At 32.1% G+C, this 24791-nt stretch overlaps 1 protein-coding gene across 1 annotated transcript; it reads right to left on the bottom strand.

Moving 5' to 3' along the window:
• Window positions 1–380: 380 nt before the first annotated feature.
• Window positions 381–24522, bottom strand: LOC127712844 (protein sidekick-1-like). Its single transcript, XM_052219451.1, has 7 exons — window positions 24468–24522; window positions 19357–19502; window positions 14690–14834; window positions 13224–13331; window positions 12532–12711; window positions 1233–1253; window positions 381–589 (listed from the first exon to the last, which is right to left on the bottom strand). Exons 1-7 carry the CDS (start codon window positions 24520–24522, stop codon window positions 381–383), a joined length of 864 nt encoding a protein of 287 aa, XP_052075411.1.
• Between the last annotated feature and the right edge of the window lie 269 nt (window positions 24523–24791).

Consider the following 24791-nt stretch of genomic DNA (forward strand, 5'->3'; position numbering starts at 1 on the left):
AGATGTGGTATGATTGCAAAAAGACAACTATCAACCATAGTTCAAATGACGAACATATAATCAATGTGTTGCGTTTGATTTGATTTTTGTTGAATTCTACGAATGCTGTTATAATATGCCGATACCAATATTTAGAACTTAGTTTGCAATAATGGTCTTGTATGTTTCTAGACTAAGTGAAACATTATTTTTGAAAATATTTTTTAATTTCCTTTCCGTTCACCATTGTCTCATTATTTTCTGTTCGTACTATTTTTATACTTATTTGTTATTATTTTCATTTTTTGTTGTTGTTTAATCTTTGACGAGTTATTTTTTATAATTATTTGACTTAGTTATATTTCAATCGTACTACTTCCTCTTTATCTATGTGATTACACTTACTCTCTTTGAAATTTCCTTCTTCCTCTTCCATGCATGTCATCTTCAGGGTCTGATTTTTTACGGAAACAACAACAAAGACAAAATATAAAATTGAAGACAAGCAGTAACCCTATCAGTCCAACATAAACAGTACATGGCATTTCGTCCCAACCAAAAACAAGGATACCAGGAACAGCTTCGTAACAATAATATCTTGTTACCGTTTCTGTAAAATGAAATAAAGTGCAATATTGAAGATATTTTCTTTTTTATGCATTTTATGTTCTTTCGTGGTTTAATTGTTCAAAACGAGCTTTTCTATGCTTTTGCATATATCGTTTTTAGAAATAGAGTGTTCATACATTATTAAAATCAATCATAACCTGAAGGTTTCCTTAACCCAAGATATAGATGGCTTTTGCAGATTTGGCGTAGTATTATGAAATTTCTGGTTTTCAATATTCGTCAAATTTGTTATTGATTCGGCCATGTGTTTGATTTGACCCGAGATACATTTATAAGTTTTTTTGTAGTTGAAACAATCATCTGTCTTTCTGAGCTAAGCCTTGTATCTTTTATGAGTTTTTATATATTAAAAAAAGCCATTGGAACAGAGCTTATTTGTACACTGATAAAAAGTATCGGTACTTTTATAACAAAGAATATCGCTTTTTTCTATGAGAGAAACAGGGACATAATTTAATTATCTTTTAAGAAAAAAGCTTTATAAATTTAATAGTACCCTGTAAATTTAGTTAAAACCATTTTCATACTCATTTGAATAATGTTCTACAGTTATGACCATTTCTATTCGAATTCATATAAAATAATCAACCTCTTTTTGCTTTTTTTCACAAGTTGATACATACCGGGTGGGTTGGTTGGTAAACCTGAAATAAAAAAAATATCCATGCATTCAGTAAAGTATTTTAATAGTATAGCAGGTGTTACTTGTGACATAGACCGTGTCCGTAAGCTAGCCATGTACTTCGGAAAATGGCTGTAGCTTACTAGGAAGCTATTAAACCAACAGTTCCAATTCGTGAAGTTGAAATCATCCCTTCGTAAGTTTTACGGACGCCATCATGAGTTGGTTGACCGTTATGGAATATCCGTTTCACAGATGATAGCGGATATGTTCCTAATGTCGTAACTACAATCCCGTCCGCCCTTTTCTCGAATTTGACCTAAAGAATTAGACTTATTACCGGGTTTGTACAAACATAAGCAACACGACGGGTGCCACATATGGAGCAGGATCTGCTTACCCTTCCGGAGCACCTGAGATCACCCCCAGTTTTTGGTGGGGTTTGTGTTGCTCAGTCTTTAGTTTTCTATGTTGTGTTTTGTGTGCTATTGTTTGTCTGTTGGTCTTTTTCTTTTTCAGCCATGGCGTTGTCAGTATATTTTCGACTTACGAGTTTGAATGTCCAACTCGTATCTTTTGCCTCTCTTTTCTGTACCAAGTCAGAAATATGACAGTTGTTTCCATTCGCTCTGTTGGTTTAAAAAGTCTAAAGTTTGATTTTGTCTGTTTTTAGAAGACTTCCCCTTTTCGAATTTACATTGGAGTTCGGTATTTTTGTTATACTTTATTTACTGATTTGTTCAACATTACTTTGATAACATAATTGTGAATCTGATTACAAAGTATCTACAATTATTTTTTTTCTTTCTGCAATGACATAAAAAAGGGATGTCAACGAGATATCGCGAATATTTCGGTTATATCGCGTGTTGGATACCAAAATACCTAATATTTTTTCTGTTCGAACATCGTCTCCTTCTTTTCATGATTATTCATTGTTAAAATACGTATAATTGTGCTAAATTGTCATTTAAAATATCTCCAAAATCCTCCGGATGGAAATATTATCAAAGTCCCGAGATATATCCTTTAAAGTGGTGGGCTACATCCGAGAGCAGCTTTCCGAGGCCTACACTTCTGGCTGAAAGGGTTCTTAATAATTTTTGCCTCATCAGTCCCGTCAGAGGAATGGGTAGCGAAACCAACTCTCCCTTGAAATGTTTGACAATATATACTTCTTAATGAAAACAAATGCGTCGCTCCCTCATCATCACTCCTGTGTACATGTGTTTTCAAACGATGAAAAATGTAATTGATGTTTGATCAAATTTTACTTTGTAATTATATACATTCAAGAGGTGTTTACCAAATTATTGATTACATGAATGTCTACTCAATCAGTAAATGGAGTAAATGCGCTATTGATTATGGTATATATTCTTGTGACTTTTATCTAGTCCTAGATAATAATGTAGAAGGTGTAACGTGCATTAAAGATGACATCTAAATGATTGTATTTCCAAGTTGATCACACAATGCACCACAGTAAAACTAGAGAAAACATCTATATGGCTCTATTTCCAAATTGATCCACACAGCAGCACAGTAACCTAGTAAAGATATCTGAAATGAAGTATTTCAGGGTTGATTCCCCGCTGCAGCACAGAAAAAGACATATAACGGGCTGTATTTCCAAGATTTTTCCAGATAGCAGCATAGTAAAACAAGAAAAAAACATCATCTATCGAACTGTATTTCTGAATGGATTTCACACAGACGCACGGCAAAACTAGAAGCAACACCAAAAGGCAATAATTCCGAGTTGATTTCAAAAAGCATTACAGTAAAACTTGAGAGAACATGAAGAGGGATGTGTTTACTAATTGTTTCCACACAACAGCAAGGTTAAACCAAAAGAGACACATAGAGGGATGTACTTTCGAGTTGATTCCTTACTGCAGCACAGCTAAACTAGACAAGAGATCTAAAGGACTGTATTTCCAAGTTGTTTTAATACAGCAACACAGTGAAACAAGAGAAGACATATAGAGTTGTGGAATTTAGAATTAATTACATTCAGAAGAACAGTAAAATAATGAAGACATTAAGATCCCTGTATTTTCGAGTTGATTCCACAATGCAGCACAGTAAAAATTGATAAAACATTAAGAAAGCATCTATATGGCTGTATTTCGGGTTAATCCAAACAGCAAGACTGCAAAAAATAATAAAGATATCGAAATGAATCTGTTTCCAATTTGATTCTGTACATCACCATGGTCAAAATAGAGAAAACATCCGAGTTGATTCCACACAGTAGGACAGTAAAACTATTCGTTTGATGTGTTTGAGCTTTTAATTTTGCCATTTGATAACGCACTTTCCGTTTTGAATATCCCTTGGAGTTTGTTATTTTACTTTTTAGAGGGTTCTAATTCCGTATCGATTCCAATAGAAGCTCAATGAAACAAGAGAAGACATCAAGGAAGTTGTATTTCCGAATTCAATCCACACATCAGAATATAAAATATGATCTTCTGCAAAGTCTAAAGTAATTTTGGCTTTAGAAGTTCATTAAATAAGGCAAATGATCTTTCAAAAGAAAGTTTTACTGATTCTATCTAGACTTCTATACAAAAAATTATAGAATATAACGATTCCATACACTTAATTATTATTTTATTCTATGTTTAGAATTAATCAAATATTGTGGAACAACGTTCATAAATATACATGACGAAATCACCGATTAATAATGAAATGACTAATGATAGTTTAACTTTGTCTTGGTAACATGAAACATTTCAAATACCAAAAGTTGCATTAACTCGTATAAAAAACACTTTATTGAACTGTCTAGTGTGATTCCTCGCCAAATGTATACTGGGCATGAAGTATACATTCTAGGGGAGTTGAATATTTAAACTGAAAATGCTCGAGGATGTTCTCATCTAAAAATATTTATATTCGATTGGATTTATAGCATTATCGACGGAGTGTAATTGTGGTAGAATGTATTCAAAGTTTCCGTATGGATTTTGTATATACTTTTGTACTTTGAAGGTGGTGGCGTATTTTGTCTCGGAACATCTTCTCTTGTATTAACAATTCCACATTTAAGGTCTTTCCACTACTATGAAAAGACCTTTTGATTTGTTCTGATTATTTTTCTTCTTCTCCCCCCAATTTTGTTTCTGAAATGTCGCTATTGTTTAGCAAATTTTGTATATGATATCGAACAGTAATTGTGCTGTGGACACTCGCCGTGTTAACCGAACACATTTCCGCATTGGAGTTATCTCTCAGTTAAATGTTTTCCTGTTATCGCTTCTCAAGGTCAAGGTTCAAGGTTCAAGGTCAAAAGTCAAAGTCATGATCTAAATTTCACAACTCCTCAGAAAGTGTTAAAGTTACAGATATAATGTTTTGTCAATTTGAATGTTACGACTTGACCCAATGCCAATACATAGGAGTCTAAGTGCTCTGGTGACCTTTTTAGGAGTTTTTCCCCTTAAATTTTCAAAATAAGTTGTTTGGTAGGATAACTTGTTATTCATACATATTAGAGACTTGGGGTCTTTAGATTTGTGATCCTTTATCTTTAACCTTGATACTGAGGTCTAGATTTTGACCTTTGCCTTAACTTCCTACTTGTACATGATACAGCTTTAAGGTCTTTTGTATGAGTTTGGACCACACATGATTTTTAACGTCAACCAGAAATGACATTGTGTAAAGCGAAATTAGGTTTTTGCACTTATTTCATATTGAAGTACCGAGACACCATATATTTTTCGAATCACTTTGAAGTGTTCTATCATATGAACCGAAAATGATATTTTGTAAACCGGAAGAATCAAATTATTTCTCTCATTTCAAGCAAAAGTATATTGAAACATTTCTAATCAGTGTAATGTTAGCTATTATATGACACCGGAAGTAGTATTGTGTAGACCGGAAGTAGAAAACTATCTCTCTTATTTTAAAGGGAAATACGTAGAAACCAAATGTTTTTGTAAACAGAAAAGTAAGCTATCAGTTGACTCTGAAAGTGACATTTTGAAACGGAAGTAACTGATCACCTCCCTTATTTGGAAAAAAGAACTACCAACTATATATTTTTGAATTCTATGCAATACAATTTACCTTCTGAAGCCGTTTATATTTAGGAAGACGATTTTTTTTGTTAGTAAGATATTTTTTGCAGATTTGTATAAAAGTTCTTTTAAAACTTTATTATCAACATGTAAAATGAAAAGACCTTCAATTGTTCTGTGAAAAATTGGTTTTTAACTTCTTTCGTTTAAGTTCTAAAAATTTTCAAAAATCAATTATTACAAATCTGACTTTTTAATTCAGATGCTTAGGTTAAGTGTATATTTATATATATTATGTAAAACACGAATTTCTGAGAGTAAATTTAAAGGAGAGAGAAATAAAAAAAAATATTTGCATCGAATAATAGAAAATTATTACTAGTATATTAATATATTTCTAGCAATATTTGTGTTGAAAATTATGAAATAAATCAATATTTTGTAATAATCAAATTCCTGCCTCCATATAGACAGCCATTCGTGTATTATCCGTAACGTCACACCTACTGTTTCGATTTTACCTGTCCAAGCATCTGCAACTTTCCAAAAATTTATTTACACACCGAGATGGAAACGAAAGTAGCCAAAATCAGATGGGTCTTGTTGCTTACAACATTGAACCTGAGCTCACTCATTTAACTGTTATGAATTGAAAATTGAAATCGAGCTGCATAAGCATATTCAGAAGCTGTAGTTCGGATACTGTAGGAATGGTGCGAGTTTGCAGAGTTTCCGTTTCTTGTTAGATTTCAATGGATCTGGTATTTTAAGGAAATCTCTTCCCATACTTCCCTCTTGCATTTACACAATTGATAGTTGGACAAAACGGCATAATAACGTAATATAATATTAAAAAAAGATTTCTTCTGTTGATAAATTGGATGCTTTTCTTTAAACCGGAATAGTAGTGATGACGTAGCAAATTATTCCTTTTGTACCCTTCTATACAAAAGAGCTGCGCAATCTGTCGCTACCCAGTAATTGGCGGGAAATAAAAAAATATTTTTTTAATTTAAACTAGTGGATTTTACATTTTTGAGTATAGATTTTAACAAATTAAAGATAAAAACTTAATTTTTTACGATAATTCTTTCAACTGAGTAGATTTTGTGTGTGTGTGTTTCCATCCCTTTAAGAATTGTTTATTCAGTAACTAAAATGTTATTCATCATGTCTAATGTAAAAACATTATTTTTAATGATAATAAGAGTTAATTTGACTTCCGAATATAGTGAGGTGCTTTTCCACCAATAATGTTGTAGCATTTCGTGTTTCTTAGTCGGAAATGAATTACAATTGACCGGATGCACATTTATCAGTTTGCCAGAATTCAAAAGAAGTCAAAGTGAATAATTTGATGATTCCTCTTCCTTCATATAATTAAAAATAAACCAATTGGAAAAAAAAAACATCTTGATTGGTTAGACCATCATTGAATATAGTTTATGAGCCTTTAAAGCCCGAATTGAGGCCGAGGATTTTAAATTACGGTAAGTCAATGAAACGGTATAAACTATGACATTTAGTGTCAGAGGCATTACTTCAATTTCTTAATTTTATAGCATATACATTTTCATTGACTATCCAACTTAGCAGCATGTTCACAACACGAGTAATCTTATAATTGATTATCAAAGATGATTTTTGCTGACTTCTTGTTTTACGGGTGTTTGTAAAAAGGAGTCGCAAACAATAAGTTTTAAATTATGTAAAATCTACTCACTGGTATATAAAGGTTAGACAATACTTGGTCATGTTTTATGAAGATTTAAAGCCCAAGGCGTAGCCGAGGGTTTTAAATGTTCATAAAACATGACCAAGTATTGTCTGACCAATTTAGAACGTATTCCCACTTTCGAGTGACTTACAAATTATCCTTCCCCATTGTAATATTCAAACCTTGATAAGAATTCACTTTTTATAAAGAAGTGTTAACTAGGTTAACAATAGGAATGTATAACATAGGTAATGATCATTTCAGTGGATGGAATGAAATAGCACTAACACAGTTTTCTGAGGACAAAAAGGATAAATTGTTCAAACATTGAGTTTTTTTTCTGCTTCAGGTAAAATTCAATACTTATATACCTTAAATTTCTTGATTTTAAAAAGCACACAATGTTATATAAATCAGCTTTTTGAAATTTGTATATTCAGCATCAGATGCTTACTTTTTATTGATGAATGTGCATGTATTGTGGTTTTTTTTCAAAAAAAATCCTTTGCTTTATATATCAGCAGTCTGACATTGTTTTTTTGAAAGAAAAAAAAATTATAATTGACTCGAATGTCTGGTATCAAAATTGAATAAAAGATTATTTTACCTACATCTTTGCCCCCATTTCATTTTTTGTTTGTTATATATATATATATACCATGATAAACATTTGCAAAATTAATAATGTTTTTTATAATTCTATTCTCTTATCTTTAATCAGTAGGCTATTTCCCAAGGAAAATGCCCCAGGGGATTGTACACTTCGTTAGTGTAGTTATTAAGAGTTCCCTTTCATAATTAATCTACAATGAAAAGTCATTCATTTAAAGCATTTGTACTATGAAAATTAGAAGGAAAAAAACTGACTTTTCATTGGATGAGAAGGGGTCACGTTTGTGAAATTCGTGTTCTTGTTTTTAATTCAAAATGCAGTTTTTAATCGGTTTCAATCAAAGATTCTGCCAAGCTGATAAATGTGCTTAAGGGCAGTTGTAACTCGCTTGTTGAAAATTCCTCACTAAGAACATGTTAACATACATTCTTCACAATTAATAATCATCCAATCTTACAATTCCATCGGTCGAGAACACTTTATTATATTTTGAATGAATAAAAGTTAGAAGGAAAATTCAAACAATTTTGTTCGACTGAGATAAATGTTCATAAAATATAACCAAGTATTGGCTGACCAATTTAGAACATATTCATCTTCGAGTGAATTACGAACCGTTCCTACATCAAAGGCTATATTATTAATGCACTGTTTTTTTTAAGTTTCCTTGGTTTATATATAAACAGTCAAAAATGCACGTGGATATCCACAAATATTCCCGTGCAATGCCAGAAATGACAAACCTGCTCCAGATTATCTTCAGATAATACTGTTCGTTCATCAGTGAACGAAAGAACTTTTTCTTTTTCCTTTTCATATGACATTACTTGAAAAACCCAAAGCCTCATATATCTTGTAACATGAACAAAACCGAAATGTAGTATTCAATATGTAGGGCAAACTGGGCGTGAATTTTTCAAACGAACACAAGAACATCTATACCGCTTCCGCAGACCTAAGAAATTCAAAAGTTTAATTTACCAACATTTAGAAAAACACAAACACAATATTAAATTTATAAAATTCCAACCACTTCAAACCGTCAAGAAACAACCAGGAAATCACATAAACAGTTTGAAGATTCCCGTAAACTTTGCAAACTGTCTTGGAGTAAACGACTACAGACAGCGTATTCCCTAAGTCTAAATGACAATATCATGGGCCAAAGGAACATATCTAAAACTTCCTCTATTGATATCATGACTATTGTTGATAAACGACAACACAATCAAAGATCTCATGGCAAACGCATTAACCGCAATTAACGAAATAAACATCGTTCTAATTTTATACTTGATGATTTTTTTATCTATATTTAAAAACAATGGTAGCCATCAAATATTATGTAAACTGGGTCAAATACCAAATAGTAAATTACATTATATTTTTAACGAGTGAGATACAGTATCGGTTTTCAGTCCAAAATAAGAGTGTACACGAATTAATACAGCCTTTTGTCACCATAGACTGTTCCCTAAAATTGACAAACCTGAAGATCATAAAAAGTATTTTATAAAAATGAAATACATTAATAGAGGTATTGATTTTATTAATTTTTCTAGTATATTTCATGACTCTACCGTTCAAAACTTTATACCTCCATATTTTGATAACATAGAGCCACCTATAATTTCTTATTCGTATAAAAAAAAAACAGTAGAAGTTTAATTTTTAATTATACGTCAGTTACATCAGGAATGTAAAACAATTCAAACGAGAAAACTAAATGGCCTGATTTTCGTACAAAATAATGAACGACAAACAACTATGAGAAACAGCAGCAAACGACAACCACTGAATTACAGGCTCCTGACTTGGGACAGGCACATATAGAATGTGGCAGGGTTAAACTAGTTTGAAGGCGCCAACCATCCCCCTAGCCTGGGACAGTGGTGTCCTCAGACCTGAATAAGTTTATTTAAAGTATCAATACGTTTACGTGGATCGTATCTTAATTTACGAGCTCTACTAACAACATTCCGTAAAAAATTGGAATTTGATATCCTGATTCTAATAGAATTTCTACACGAAAAGCCAAATTGTCAAATCAAATCTGTGTACATGTATCTATGAGAGAATTTAGTAAACGTTTTAATTAATTTGTGGTAACAAAATCTCTGACTTACTAATTTAACAGTGATACATAGATTACGTTCACTGAAATCTTAAACGTCACTACAGTCACGGACATAGCAAGCAAGGGTGTCAGCCTGGTTTGCCTACATTTAATTGCAGGTTAATAAAAAACATAAGGTGTTTTGTTGTTTTAACAGTTTTTTGTTGTTTTTTGTTTTGTTTATTTCTGAATAATTGTCATATTTTGTTCCTAAGTTTACTTACACATGTATATAAAGGACACTTAATTCTGATATCGGATATGTTCCTTATGTCGTAACTACAATACCCTTCCCTTTTCACGAATGTGACTTACCGAATTAGACTATTTACCGGATTTGTAATAACATAAGCAACACGACGGGTGCCACATGTGGAGCAGGATCTGCTTACCCTTCCGGAGCACCTGAGATCACCCCCAGTTTTTGGTGGGGTTCGTGTTGGTTAGTCTTTAGTTTTCTATGTTGTGTCATCTGTATTATTATTTGTCTGTTTGTCTTTTTATTTTTGACCATGGCGTTGTCAGTTTGTTTTCGATCTATGAGTTTGACTGTCCCTCTGGTATCTTTCGTACCTCTTTTAATTCTACTATTAAATTAAGGGAAATGTGACAAATATATTTAACAAAATATGTGCAATTTTTGGAAATACCAAAGAAATTTAGAAAGAAAATCCATTGAATTTTACAAATATTTATAACAAAATATATATATTACTGGCGCAAAGGCTAATAATTCTAGGATTGCTTTCATATAGAATTGAAAATATAGAAATATCTATTATTGTGACAATATATTAAAAACATTTCTAAATTGTTAGTAAAATTCTGGAAAAAAAAGAATAAAACGAGTGCCATTTAAAATTTCTTTTTATTCATTTACGTGTTTTCTTTTTTAATGTTTGTAGATACTTCATTCTTTAAATTTGAATATAGAATAAAACAATAAATTCTAACAAATAAATGTATTTTCTTGTTTCAATCAATAATCACGAGAGGCAAGTTTTAAAATCAAGTTTCATCAACTCTTACAACTTTGGAGGACATCGATGAAGCTGACAACGTACCCACTACAACAATACTTATCGACTACATGACAGAGTTTTGGGTTAAAGGATACCGTTTTTATTGAACTACTGCTTAACCGAAGGACCCCGCACAAATAACCACATGGAAAAATAACACAAGAAGATTAAGAGGAGACTTCGATATGCCTACAACAACATCTTCGAGATCATTGAACCAGAAGACCCAAGCATTAACAGAATGTACAATTATCCAGTTTGCAGCAAGAGCAGCCCGTCCTACAAAAAGACGCCAATACAGAGTAATTACAGACTCCAAACTTAGGCTACTGAAAGACAGACACTAACATGCTCTGATGCAGCATGTCATGTACTTCATTTGAACTGAATGACTGTGTGAAATATAATAAAATTTGCGATTTGTGACTTGTAAATTTATTGTTTTTTTACTTTTGAAATATAAATAAATAATTTAGAAATTTTCATCTTATACATATTACTTATTTACATAGTGGTTTATTTATTTTCTCATTGCAATGAATTTATAAATTTTCTTCATAGATTTTATAAATTATGTTTGTTATAAAAGACAACTTTGTTATACATTGGTGTATTTGTATCATTACCACTAAAAAGTTTAATGATGAATTATTAACACTTTAATAAATGAATGCCATTTTTTTATTTATATTTATTAATTTAGTTGTCTGTTAAATGAATTTATTGAACTGACATTAAATTATTCACACAAATAAAAGTTGAACTTTACAATGAATCACAGATAATATATACCTTAAAAGTTGGAACAGACTTTACAATTGTTTGCTCATTAATCCTTTTGTCTTTTTTGTTTTCTTAACCAATAGACAACATGATAGATGATTGGAATAATTAAATGTAGGCAAACCAGGAGTAAACCCACGCAAGCAGGGAAATATACACACCGTAAGAAGGGACCAAAGAAACACCCCACCGGTCAAAGAGTAAAAATTTAACAATAGGAACTAAAAATCATCTTTTTACTTTTTATATTGCATCAAAAGCCACATATTCAGAAATATGGAAGGGAAAATACTGTTTTTCATTTGACGAGAAGTGTATTTATGTTCCAACTCTGTATTAAAGATTGAATTGTGAAATATATATTTACAAAAGAGACCTCAAGGGTAACTTGTGTATTCATTAAATGTATTGACAAACATTTCTGGCAAAAAGGTCAGAGTTAATATACCAATGAGAAAAAGATGGTATATATACAACATGTAACATTTGGATTTTGAATTATTCATTTTTGTGGATTTGAAGAACCTACATTATCTTCAGACAAGATATCTAAGATACATCGTGATCTGTCCGATGGTTGTGTTTGTCTGGTTTTTTTCCCGTATATAACAGTTGGTTGTTGAACAAATTATAACAGTGGTTGTGTTTGTCTGGGTTTTTTGGGTTTTTTTCGTATATAACAGTTGGTTGATGAACAAATTATAACAGAACTTGTTAAATTTCTTTGCCCATTATAGTCTGTAATTTGTTAATGTTAACCTGCATTTGTGTTTTTCTTGGCACAGATGTAGCGTTAATGACATGTATCACAAACATCCGTTGAACAAAAGCTTCGAGCCGTCTTGAACTGTGAGCTCCGTGTAAGAGACCTCATTTCGACATTGAGATGATTAAGGCAGTAAAAGCGATGTTACTTTGCTGCTTTTGTCAAAAGTATATTAATATTATCTGTTATGAAGTAATACACCAATATCCCTTTATTTACATTACTGTAAAATAGAATTTTACTAACCTAAAGTCTTATTGGTGTCAGTTGTCACGGGACCATCTCCAGCACTAGTAAATCCTGTGACGCCAACATAGTAATATGTATCAAAATCAAGTCCAGTTATAGTATGTTGAAGAGTTGTGTTGTCCACTGTAATATTGCTTGGCCAAGCGCTTACAAACTTATAATATATTATTCTGTAACCTAAAGATATGGGAACAATATATTCATCAAACTTTTTAATTAACGAAAATGTGACTAGTTAAAGAATGTTGAATTGGATAGAATGTTTTTTGCCAAAATAAACCGATAGAAAGTTTTGCCAAGATAAACCGAAGTTAAACAATAATTATTTTTCTCATCTTATAAATTTTGGAAAGATAACCTATTCATAAAATTCAAAATAATTTCATATATGAAATGTACTTCAATCGGAATTTGGCAGTTTGAAACAATCGAATTGTTGTTCCTAAATTTGAAAGCCATTTAAATCTAATCATTTCTCAACCCATTTATTATTTATAACAAACTTTAAAAATCAACGTTTGATAACATTGTTCTTTTCAATGGTTTTGTCAGTTTCTTTCGACTTATGAGTTTTTAATGTACTTTTTTGTGCCGTAAATAACGAAATTGTTTTTTTTGAGCTCCACGGTGTATTGTGGTAGAATCTACATTTCTATAATCGTATTCCGTTTAATTAAATAATGACTAACCTAAGAGAACCCCATTTCTATCTTTCGTTGCTATTTCTGTCCAGTCTACTTCAATTTCAGTGTATGATATACCAACTGCTTCCACTGTATCCGGCGCTTGTGCTGGAACTAGTATACAATAATATTCTACATTGCATTGTTAAGATTTGTAGTACTTTTATATTTCAATAAACTTGTATATACAACATTTATGATAGTTTATGTGAACATTTATAGTTACGACAATGAATTCTTTATTTCAATAAACATTTTGATGCTCACACCATACCTTGATTATCTTGCAATGATTTATGTAACCCCTTTTTAGAGACGTCAGATGTTGAGTATCCGATGTAACGAGGGATATAACATTATTATTGAAAGTTAATTATCTCCCATTCACCAAATGATTCTCAATTTCAAAATAATTTTTTTTACAAATAAACGTGTATGGGAGATACGATAGGTCATATGCTTAAGTATAGTATATGTTATGTCGCAAGCTCGGACATCTCTAGTAGTAAATAAATAAAGGTAATAATAAGTCTATGGTCCACCTATAAAAAGAGAAAACGTAACTGTACTGTTCTGTGTGCACCTTTTTTTTTAAATTCAAGTATGGCTACAAAACTACAAATATTTAGTTTCATATTTGTATATATATTGATATGACATTGACTAAAAGAGAGGCGAAAGATGCCGAAAAGACATTCAAACTCATAAATCGAATTAAACTGACAACGCCATGGCTAAAAAGGAAAAGACCAAAAGACAAACAATAGTACACAAAACACAACATAGTAAACTTAAGATAGAGCAACACGAACCCCACCAACAATTGGTGGTTATCTCAGGTGCTCCGGAATGTTAAACAGATCCTGCTCCACATGTGGCACCAATCGTGTTGCTCATGTTAGTAAAGGATGAAGTTTCGCGAAGGAAGTCAATTTAGCTTTTAAAAAGCTTTGTTTTCTTATATTTTAATATCATTTAATGAAAGTAACACGTCATAATTTCCGCATGTCCGAAGCGCTTTTCTGGATTTACCTTTATCAAGAACGTTCAAACCTAGTTTTTTGAAAGTATTAGATTAGTTATAAACTTAATTGTACCTGGCACTAATTATGAAACAGGCATACGATAATATTATACTTTGAATACTCTTAGATTTATAATAATTTTTTTCTAAAATACATGTATATACAACATTGGTATTAGTTCTTGTCAACATTCATAGTTTTGATATTGATTTCTAACTTTCAATGAACATGTTGGTGCTCGTACTGAGACTCAATAAGCTTGTTATGAATTATGTTATGTAAATAAATCAATAGTGGCAAAAAGAGCTAAACGCGAGAAAAAAAAGTATCCTGAAAAACAAGTTGATGTACAGTATATGGTAAAAATTGTGTATTTTGAATACTAATATATAAAGGGCACATTGAGAGAGTGGTATATAATGAAGTACGAAAAATTAAACTCCTTACCATCCGTTAATGTCTGGCATTCTATTGTTTGTGTAGGTTCATTACCAGATGATGTATATGTGTAAAGAGATAAGGTGTAGATACCATATTCCCCGAGACCACCGTATGTGTAAGTTTCTACAAAGTAGTCATTTACGTCCAATTGCTGAAATAAAAATCATATAACCATAGAAGGTAATTAGAATCAAGAAAATATGCCACAAAAATGGCTCTTTGGACGCGTCATTTAATTTTGAGTTTATTTGAATTATCTTTATAGTATAACTCTAAATTTTACAGATTTGATATGAACTCATTAAAGTGGCAATGACAAAATATTTTGCTAACCATAGTAGGTACAAATAAAGAGCCAAAAGATCAAAAAGATAAACATGGACTTTGCCCGAGAACTTCATATTATGCAAGAAATTAAAGTTGTAAAAAATCAGCAGTATCGCATAAACCTTTTTCACACAACATCCCCGAAGTAAATGGTCGTGGTAGGCAGGATTTTTTTACCACACTTACGGGAAATAGCAGCTATTATGAATAGATAAAGGGAACTGGTCACAAATGAATAAGCTTCTTGAACAACAAATTAAGCAATGTACGGAGAGTTAATAGTATTTAAGTCATAGGAATACTAAAGAAATACTGCAAAATACAATAAAAGAATATTATTATTATTATTATTACAATTTTTCTATAGCGCTAAATCTAAAACAATATTACTCAAAGCGCTTTACATCACATGTTAAACGAAATATACACACAGACAGTGATAAAAATATAAAACATGAACACACAAAATAAATATTTAAGTGTTAAAACTTTTCTAGATAAAAGGATTAATAATGTGGGAATTTTTACAAAAAAGTGGAATATATATATCAATGAATCAAAATAAAATTATACTGAATAAAGTTGGTAAAATAAATAGCCAAAAAAGTCTAAAATAATATAGCACAATAATGAAAGAGCAAACTAGTTGGGAGGTCTCGCTGGTATTTCATGCACAAGATAATGATCTGCAGGCTAGTGAGGACGCCTCGCTGGCTATCGAAATCTGCAAAAACGGAGCCTTACCTCAGAGTTTCCGTGGGACGCCTAGCTGGTCAAAACATTACGGTTTGGACAGATTTATACTAGTGGGGACGCTTCGCTGGTAGGATTATAATAATCTTGTAAGGATGCCTTGCTGGATAAATCGATCAGGCTTAAAATGAATAAAGCTTGTGGGAACGCCTCCCTTGCAGGATCACTAGAAGATTATACAAGATTACAACAATCTAGTAGGGACGCCTCGCTGGATGAAACGATAGAGCTTGATATGATAAAAGCTAATGTGGAAGCCTCGCTGGCACGAGTTTTTTAGTATTTTTTGGTATGTGTAATAGAAAATGGGTAAGGAAGCCGTCTGGGGACAATATGAATTTCTACACCAACATGTACAGATGACATATTAGCACTCTCTGCAGTGAACATTAGGGTATCATGGACATTGCATACCACCATACACAGAGAGACCCAGTCAAAATAAATCAACAAAAATCGGACCTTGTATGCTACAATACCAAGCAGGAAAGAGTAGCGCATATTGGCAGCTGTCAGATAGGTAGAAGTACATTTGCAAAACATCTAGGTATAACCAGAAATGAAAAGAATACAAATGATATTGATGAAAAACTGAAAGTAAAGGAAAGGCCACTATCTATGGCATGTTAAGAGCTGGACTCCATATAAGGATAGGTTTTTCTCATGACATATTGGTTGAAGGTCTCAGTACTTACTTGGCTATCTATCTTTTATTTTCTTGGATACTTTACTGCGTAGTGCTTCAACCCTTTTTAAATATTTATCGCATAGTGCTTTAATGTACCCTTCATATTGGACATAGTCTCCATACATTGCCGATGAACGCTTCTATCAGTATATTTCGTATATTCAAAGTTTAAAACATTAGTCTTAAGCGCTTTTGCTATAGACTGTTTTAAACTAGTATTTTATGCATGGATCAATGATGATTTTATACAGATAAATTATCATCTTTCTCTTAAAGGGGCATTAGCTACGAGATATAGAAAAAAATAAAATATGATTTTTTTTTGTTCAATCATTAATGAAAGTGAAATAGTGATATAATAATTCGCTTTTAGCAGCCAGTTTGGTTCAGTTTTGACAAAATAAGCAAAGAAACATCGCTAATGAATTATTCACTTGCAAGTGAATAATTCGACCTCATTAAATCCGTATTCATGTGAACTTCAATTGAACCCTTTAGCTAGAGATGGGTTACGCATGAACTAGGCGTGTTCAGCTATTAAAAAGAAAAGAATGTCAACATTGAAGTGAATCAAGGGCAAACCATTTGGTTGACACGTTTTTACATGCATGAACTGATGCAAAAATGACATTTCTTTAGTTGATATGAGTTTTAAGTGGTTGCATGTGTTTATTTGTATAAAGCGCATTGGTCATGCTACTATGTATGAGTATGCCACTGTAGAACGACGATTCATACTTGTAGAAAAAAAGGAAATTGTCTATATTAATACAATAAATACAATAAAAGTTTTACCTAAGAGATGGATCATAAGATCAACATTATACAAATAAAACTACTAAATAGGGAAAAGCTATAGCAGAACAGAAAAGCTAGTAACACTTAGTGTATATATATATAACATGCGGAATATGCAATCAGAGAACGCAACCAGTAATAATCATAGACTGTGAAGTATGTAACCATTTGATGCACCACACATATGAAGGCATTACTCCAGACTTGATAGGCAAAATTGACGAAGATCAGTATACATGCAAGAGCTACGTTGCATTGGATACAAAACCTTTATCACAAAAAACTTCTGTCACAACCAAAACTTTAGAAGATAATAATCTAGAATTTAGTCCAGAAGATCAAGAAGTATCAGTAGAATGCAGTACATTGAAGCCAATAAAACAAGATATACAAACCAATGGAAATAATGATACACGCCAATGCAGAACAGACAAAATAAATACAAGGAAAATGGAAATACACAGCAGCTAGAATGTCAACTAGCATCATGCAGGGCATAATCAGTCATAATGGAGTCTAACCATATAGATTATAATACCACACATAACCTTGTACGAATGCAAGCAGAAGAGAGCAAATGAAATAAAGGAAAGTCTAGACCCTCTCAGACAAGCTGTAAATGCAGCAATAACCTTCATGAACAGACATTAAACAAAAAATGTACAAATAAATCTAAAGCTGTATATCAAAACGCCAAAATTCTATAAGTAACAAAATTAACAATTGAAGAATATGCCATCAACAGAACACATGAGACCAAAAAATCTTATTATAAACAGAAACGAACAAACCAGGTAGATATCGCAGAAAGAACAAGAACTGGTAGGGCAACTATATATAGTCTACCAAGGGATGGTTTACATGTAAGAATGTAATAATACATCAAATACGGCTGTCTACACTTTGGTAGGAACAGAACCCTTTAATATTACCATGGAAAAAATATACTAGTACTTACCTCCTTTGTGAACATTGCAAGAAACACAGAAACCTTAGAGTGGGAAATTCTGCGCAGAAGAATAGTTTTTTGTTGACCATAGAGGAAATGGTTTTACCAATAGAGTGGGGAAAACTCTTTCCAAGTATAACCTAAAGTCATGTAGCTACTACATAAAATATCCAATTAAGAAAATCGAATGGAAAAGATTGATAGGAACTATACGGAAGCGTAATAGGGACATAGTAAAAAAAAATTGGCATTGAACTTTTTTTCATTTTTATGCACCTTTCCTAAGTCAGGAGCCTGTTGTTCAGTGGTTGTCGTTTGTTGGCGTGGTTCATATGTGTTTCTCGTTTTTTATATAGATTAGACCGTTGGTTTTCCTGTTTGAATTGTTTTACACTAGTCATTTTGGGGCCCTTTATAGCTTGCTGTTCATTGTGAGCTAACGCTCCGTATTGCAGGCCGTACTTTGACCTACAATTTTTAACTTTTTATACATTGTGACTTGGATGGAGAGTTGTCTCATTGGCACTCATATCACATTTTCTTATCTAAATATTTAAAAAGATGAGATGGAAAAATCTATGTACGAAAACATTATAAATGAAGGCAAACTCCTTCAGCTTATTATGGGCTGTACTAGCAAAGACATCAACTGTCATTCAAATATGTGTGAAGATTTAGAAAGCACAGCTAGAAATATGTACTATGAGATGCACCAACATTGTACTAAATGGAGGAAAATATGATCACGAGTACAGTACATGAGAGCCAAAACGGCCAAAACCATAATAAAAAAATATTTGATTTTTCTTGAACAAAAAATGCAAATAACTTTTATATATATCTAGTGGATATTTAAAACTTTTCCAAATGCACAAATTTGTCTGTACTCGAAGTAATTTTGTAGGTGTAAACACAGCCATAATTGTCCATTTGTTATGCAGAACCTTAAATATATCAAATACATAAAACTAGCAACTATTGAAGGCCGATTTTATATAATCTGAAAAATATTAATTCTTCCGTCATCTCGCTGCACTCCAATATCAGAAAGACAGAATTTCTGAACTCGTTACTCGTGATTTGTCACATGATTATCATAACGCGTGATCCTCGATATCTAAGCACTCGTTGCAAATGGGTTTAAAAGTAAATACATACCGGGAGTGCGTCAACAATCAAGTTGTCAGTTCTTTCCAAGTTCAGAATGTATCCTTGAACAACTCTGCTTGGATCGCTTGGTCTGTCCCATGTAAAGATAAGGCTTGTGGAGCTTGAAGGTGCACATGCTAGGTTTGTGACTTCGTCTGAAAATAAAATATTTCAGCTCTTTTAACAAATGTTTCGTTGTGTTTGGATGCAATCTACATATATTTAAATGATCATAGACACGGGGTATAACCGCCGTACAGTTGATTCCGTACGTTACATGCGTTCTGGAGTGGTAAACAACGACGAACAAAGAGTCGATATATGATATTAAATATATATATAAATTTAATTTTAAAAATCTTTGAAAATTTGTAACGCATTTGAAACATCTTATTTCTTCTATATTTCAACTTTGAATAGTCAAAACGCGACCAGTACAAGAATTTGCAACGAACGGTACTAAAGAAAGAAACCACAAATATCACGAACCGTACAGTGGTGAAATTTGAGGTCTGTCTTTAAATTTCTGTATTAGAAATATACAGTTTTTCATTTGTTGTGACTATTTTAGAAAATGACAGGTGACTGTATGAATAACTTGTAAACATCGTGAAACAAAGACTACATGTAACACAAACTTTATTAAACTATGAATAAAGCATGGTGAGTGTACTAGAACTAAATGTGATTGTGTGTTTTGTGATTTTTTGTTGTTTGAGAAATAATAGGTGTTCATGTATTTAGAATAATTTCAGCAAGGACGATATTAAATATAAATTCACAAGAAAACGTTCTGGTGAATATAACAATAAAAATGAATTGAAATAAAAAACAAAATTGCCATATAAATTAAATGGTATCATTTTCCTCCTAATATAAGCAAACGACGAGTCTATAGGAGCTTTATGTAAAGTTGGTTTAATTAAAATGTTGCTGTGTGAATAAATTCCTGGAGTAACAACCTCAATTTATTTTTCTACTAGCTGTATACCTCTCTGGAATTCACCAATTATCATTTGGTGTACTCAGCTAGGTAAACAAAGTTAAGGAAACAAATACCAAAAGAATCGATTGATAAGCTGCGAAAATTAACACTTTTGAAATCAAGTTACTAAGCAAATTCTAACAGACCTAAGCACTTTGTAAACGAATGGAAAGTGAATACAAAAACATCAAAAACACCGCAAATACATGTACAAAAATCAAGACGACCTATTCTTAAAATTAAAAAAAATAGTAAAAATCTTTTAACGAATAACCTACTTTGTAAAAATATTTATCTTAAATATTTAACCTGCACAGACACAACTTTTAAATCGTTATATCCACAAAAAGACAATATTTCTGTATTGAAAGTTCGCGTGACAAGAGCAGACCGGCGTATTCGAAAACCTAGATGTGGAAAAAAGGTATACTTTGGGAAATTGTAAGATGCTAAGGACTATGTGGAACACTCCGAAAATTGGTGAAATGAAAGAGCTTTAGATTTTGTATGCACATGATAATTTCTAATTTTTGTTCAATAATGCAGCAAAGATAAAAAAAAATAACATCTTTCAGTTTCACAAAATTCTACCGCAATTATCTCAATAAAGAAAGAATATTAAACATCATGCATTTGCACCAGGGGCGGATCCAGCCATTTTTAAAAGGGGGTTCCAACTCAGGATAAAGGGGGGGGGGGGGGGGGGGGGGGGGTTCCAACCATTTGTCCCCATTCAAAATGCATTGATCGTCTAAAAAAAAGGGGGGTTCCAACCCACCGGACCCCCCCCCCCTTTGGATCCGTCACTGTGCACGTATACTTCTAATAATGTATACTTCTAATAACACAGTTTAAGAAAATGTATGACTGTTGATAAGAAATAACTTTTAATCAGTATCGTCATCCGGCGTTGTTCTACTATTTATTTTGTAGACTTTTTCATAAGAAGAGGTTTTTTTCAATTTTTCTCGCGTCATCGGTTTTGCACTGATATCCCGTAATAGACATTAGAGGAAAAAAGTATTGCTTGTAAAAGGATAATTTGCTGACATGAACCGGAATACTTTATTTCATTGGAAATATTGCACAGCAATATTCGAGTTTCGTTTATAAATTGTCCACATGCATTATTCTCGCATCAATGGTATACGCGATAAATAGTTTGTCGCTGTACGTCAGTGTGAGGTTTATACTATACAAAGAAGTCTCACTCATTTGGTATATAATTGTTCTTCCACAACGAATTTACCGATTTCTTCCTTTTTATTGGTGAATAATTTGATGAAGCTAAAACAAGTTTAACCCCGGCGTGCGACAATCTATATGTGCCTGCTCCAAGTCAACAGCCTGGAATTCCGCGGCTCTCGTTTGTGCTTTTGTAATATTTGGTTTTCGTTTATTGATTATCTTAATCAGCCCGTTGGTTTTTTCATTTAAACTGTTGCACATTTTGTCATGTCCCGCCTTTTATAGCTGACTATACAGTATGGGTTTTGCTCGTTGCTGAAACCAGATACCAATCCTTTATCGACACATACATGTATCTGTATTTGGATCACTCCTCTGTTGTGCTATTTCCAGTAAAATATTGAATTGAATTATAATTTAGGCATATCAATTATTTTTTACATGAATTAAACCCCCCCCCCCAAAAAGCCTTCGACGACATACTTTACTCGTCGACAATTGCTACATGTATTGAAATCAGAATTTTCAAGTACACCGGTTATTTCCTCTTACCTTAATTCCTCCTAAGCAATTTTGGTTTTTACTAACTGACATTATTTAAAGAAAAGGGTATGTTATCTTTGGTAATAAATCTTCAACCTCTGTCAATTACTAGTCTGTCCTTCCACGAAATATATTAATAGAATATATTTATTGCTTTTCAAACTTTCGAAAATTACCACTGACAACCAATCAGACAATAATTTTAGGTTTACAATTTAAATGCATAAAAGTACATCGAATGATAAGAGCTAGCAGATACATTTGTCTTTTAAAATATACTGTCATGTATGGATCGTAACGATACCATGTGAATTTATCGGTTTTCAAGAGCTGACAGCGCGTGATCCCAACAATTGCCTCTATTTTCATGAGTGAAAAAAAAATGGTATAATGGGGAGATAATTTTGACGAAGTAGATTCTTGACTGACCTGTACTGAATTTCAATCAACTTCTTCCACAAGTATAAAGATACGGATAAAATACTATCATAACTCTTATCAACAAAATTACTGTTAAAAACTAATGTCTGTTTTTATTATTGCAGATCATGAAGAGTAATAATGTTTTATAAAGTATACATTTTTTAACTATCTATGCAAAACATTGGGCCTTCAGCTTTACTTTTTTTTTTATTAAAGGACAAAATTAATCACACGCGAAAAATTTGTGGTAGATGGTTAAATAATGTTGTATTCTTTCTACAAGTCATTTACAAGTTGTAACACATCTAAGGGTTTTTTAATTATTTACCTTAAATTCAGAATTTCGCCCCATCTTGGAATCTGGAGTAATAACATAAGACAGCATTGCTAACTCACAAAACGACACCGGTTCGTATTATATTAAACATTCCTATATATATATCTTTTTTTATAGAAAAATCATAATAGTTACAATATTTCTACCAGAACCAGAGTTACCAGAAAAGTCTACTGATAGCTGAATTTCTCAGGATCAAAATAAGCTTCATTCTGGTCATAAAATTTGACCCCTATTATGTTAAACACACGAAATTAGCCTAGAAACACGATTTTATCTATACATGTATTTGCATTTTAGGGCAAGTAAACTGTCTTTTAAAAAAAACTGCAGAACGAAATGCTTACATAAAATTGGAAGCGTCTTTTAAAAATTTTGATGAATAATGACAAAGTTCCAAAAATCTAGAAAAATGGGGGGAATTTTTCAAACAACAAAAGAAGGAGTACAACTTCAGTTTACCGTCTGCATAAAAAAGATTATACGTACGATGGTTTATTTCAAAAAGGTTGATTTAAAGATGATTTTCTGTCCAAAAGGTCAAAAGGAAACAATTTATGAAACATACTTACATAAAGCATAGATAGAGTGAAGAAACACCAGGACAGATACAATGATCAGTACTTTCTCCATCTAGGTTTTTAACCTATATCTGTCGTGAAGGACAATTCCTTATAGCTACTATTTCATAATTATAATTAATAAAAGGTTAAATCCGATTAATCAAGGATTAATCTATTTGCGAATTTACTTAAAAGAGTGTGTGTGTGTCAAATAGTAGACTCACTTAATTTTGTTTAATCTATTTTAATTAATAATCTTTAATTTTCAGTGTTTATGGCATTAGATTTCATGCAGTATATAATGCTTAAAATGATAGTTTCAGGAACATGAACTTTAGTCAACCTTTAAAAGGAATTTAAATCTGACAACAAGGAATATTATATTTTATTCTCTGTGTCATGATAACAGATTTAACTAAATGGTAAGACCTGAGGGAATTTCATAGCTGAAACATTATATATATATATTGTAACTTAGATCAAGATTTTGAATAATGAAATTATTAAGTCATTATAACTCGTAATATATATATATATATACGTGCGCACAGTGCGATATGAACTACACCTTTTTACTGATCCCATTTGGTACCAACGTTTTTAATTTTCTTATCCAAAATCTTTCCCGAATGGGTGGTCATTGGCGGAAATTATTGGTCTACCTGGATTATTGGCTTTGTGTATTTCGGTCAGAAGATAAAAACGTCCCGGGTTAATTTTTCAGGTTTTAAGTATTCAAATGTGTCTTCATCCATTATAACCCTGTTCAAAAATGATATTCAAGTCTGTGGTGACTATTTTGTTGAATTTAGAAATTTGGTCAGAGCGTCTAATTTCTTATGAAATCTTTCATCAAAAAGTTGACGTTCTGCCTCTCGAGTATAATCACATTTGTCCATGACGACAACAGCGCTACCTTTATCTGCTGGTTTTATTATTATGTCGTCTCTTTTTTTAAGCAACTGCACAGTTTCATTTTCTTCAGATGATAAATTGTTGAATGTTTGTGAATTGGAGGTGGACAGATATGTTACGTTGGATTTAATATTATCTATAGTGTGTTCTAAAGTGGCACATTTACTGGGTTTAGGAATCAATGAACTTTTTTTCTTAAAATCTTGGAATTTCGACTTCATCGCGTTCTTCATCTGAGTCGAGATCACTTATGTCCCCCTGTGTGTTAATGTTGTCATTGTTAGAAAGTATTCCTTAATTCTGAGAGATCTAGCTTATTTGTCAAGGTCATCTTCCAATAGTAAACTATCAATTTTTCCCGGCGTGGAAGAGATGTTCAGATCTTTTGATAAGACTTAAGTCTCGGTCTTCGACAAAGCAAATGAAGATAAATTGACTACAATGTTTGTAGAGCTCTTACACATTTTCTTTTTTTCTCTTGAAACTGCGA

This window comes from Mytilus californianus, unplaced genomic scaffold (assembly GCF_021869535.1).
Source record: "Mytilus californianus isolate M0D057914Y unplaced genomic scaffold, xbMytCali1.0.p SCAF_8, whole genome shotgun sequence".
Taxonomy (NCBI): Eukaryota; Metazoa; Mollusca; class Bivalvia; order Mytilida; family Mytilidae; genus Mytilus; species Mytilus californianus.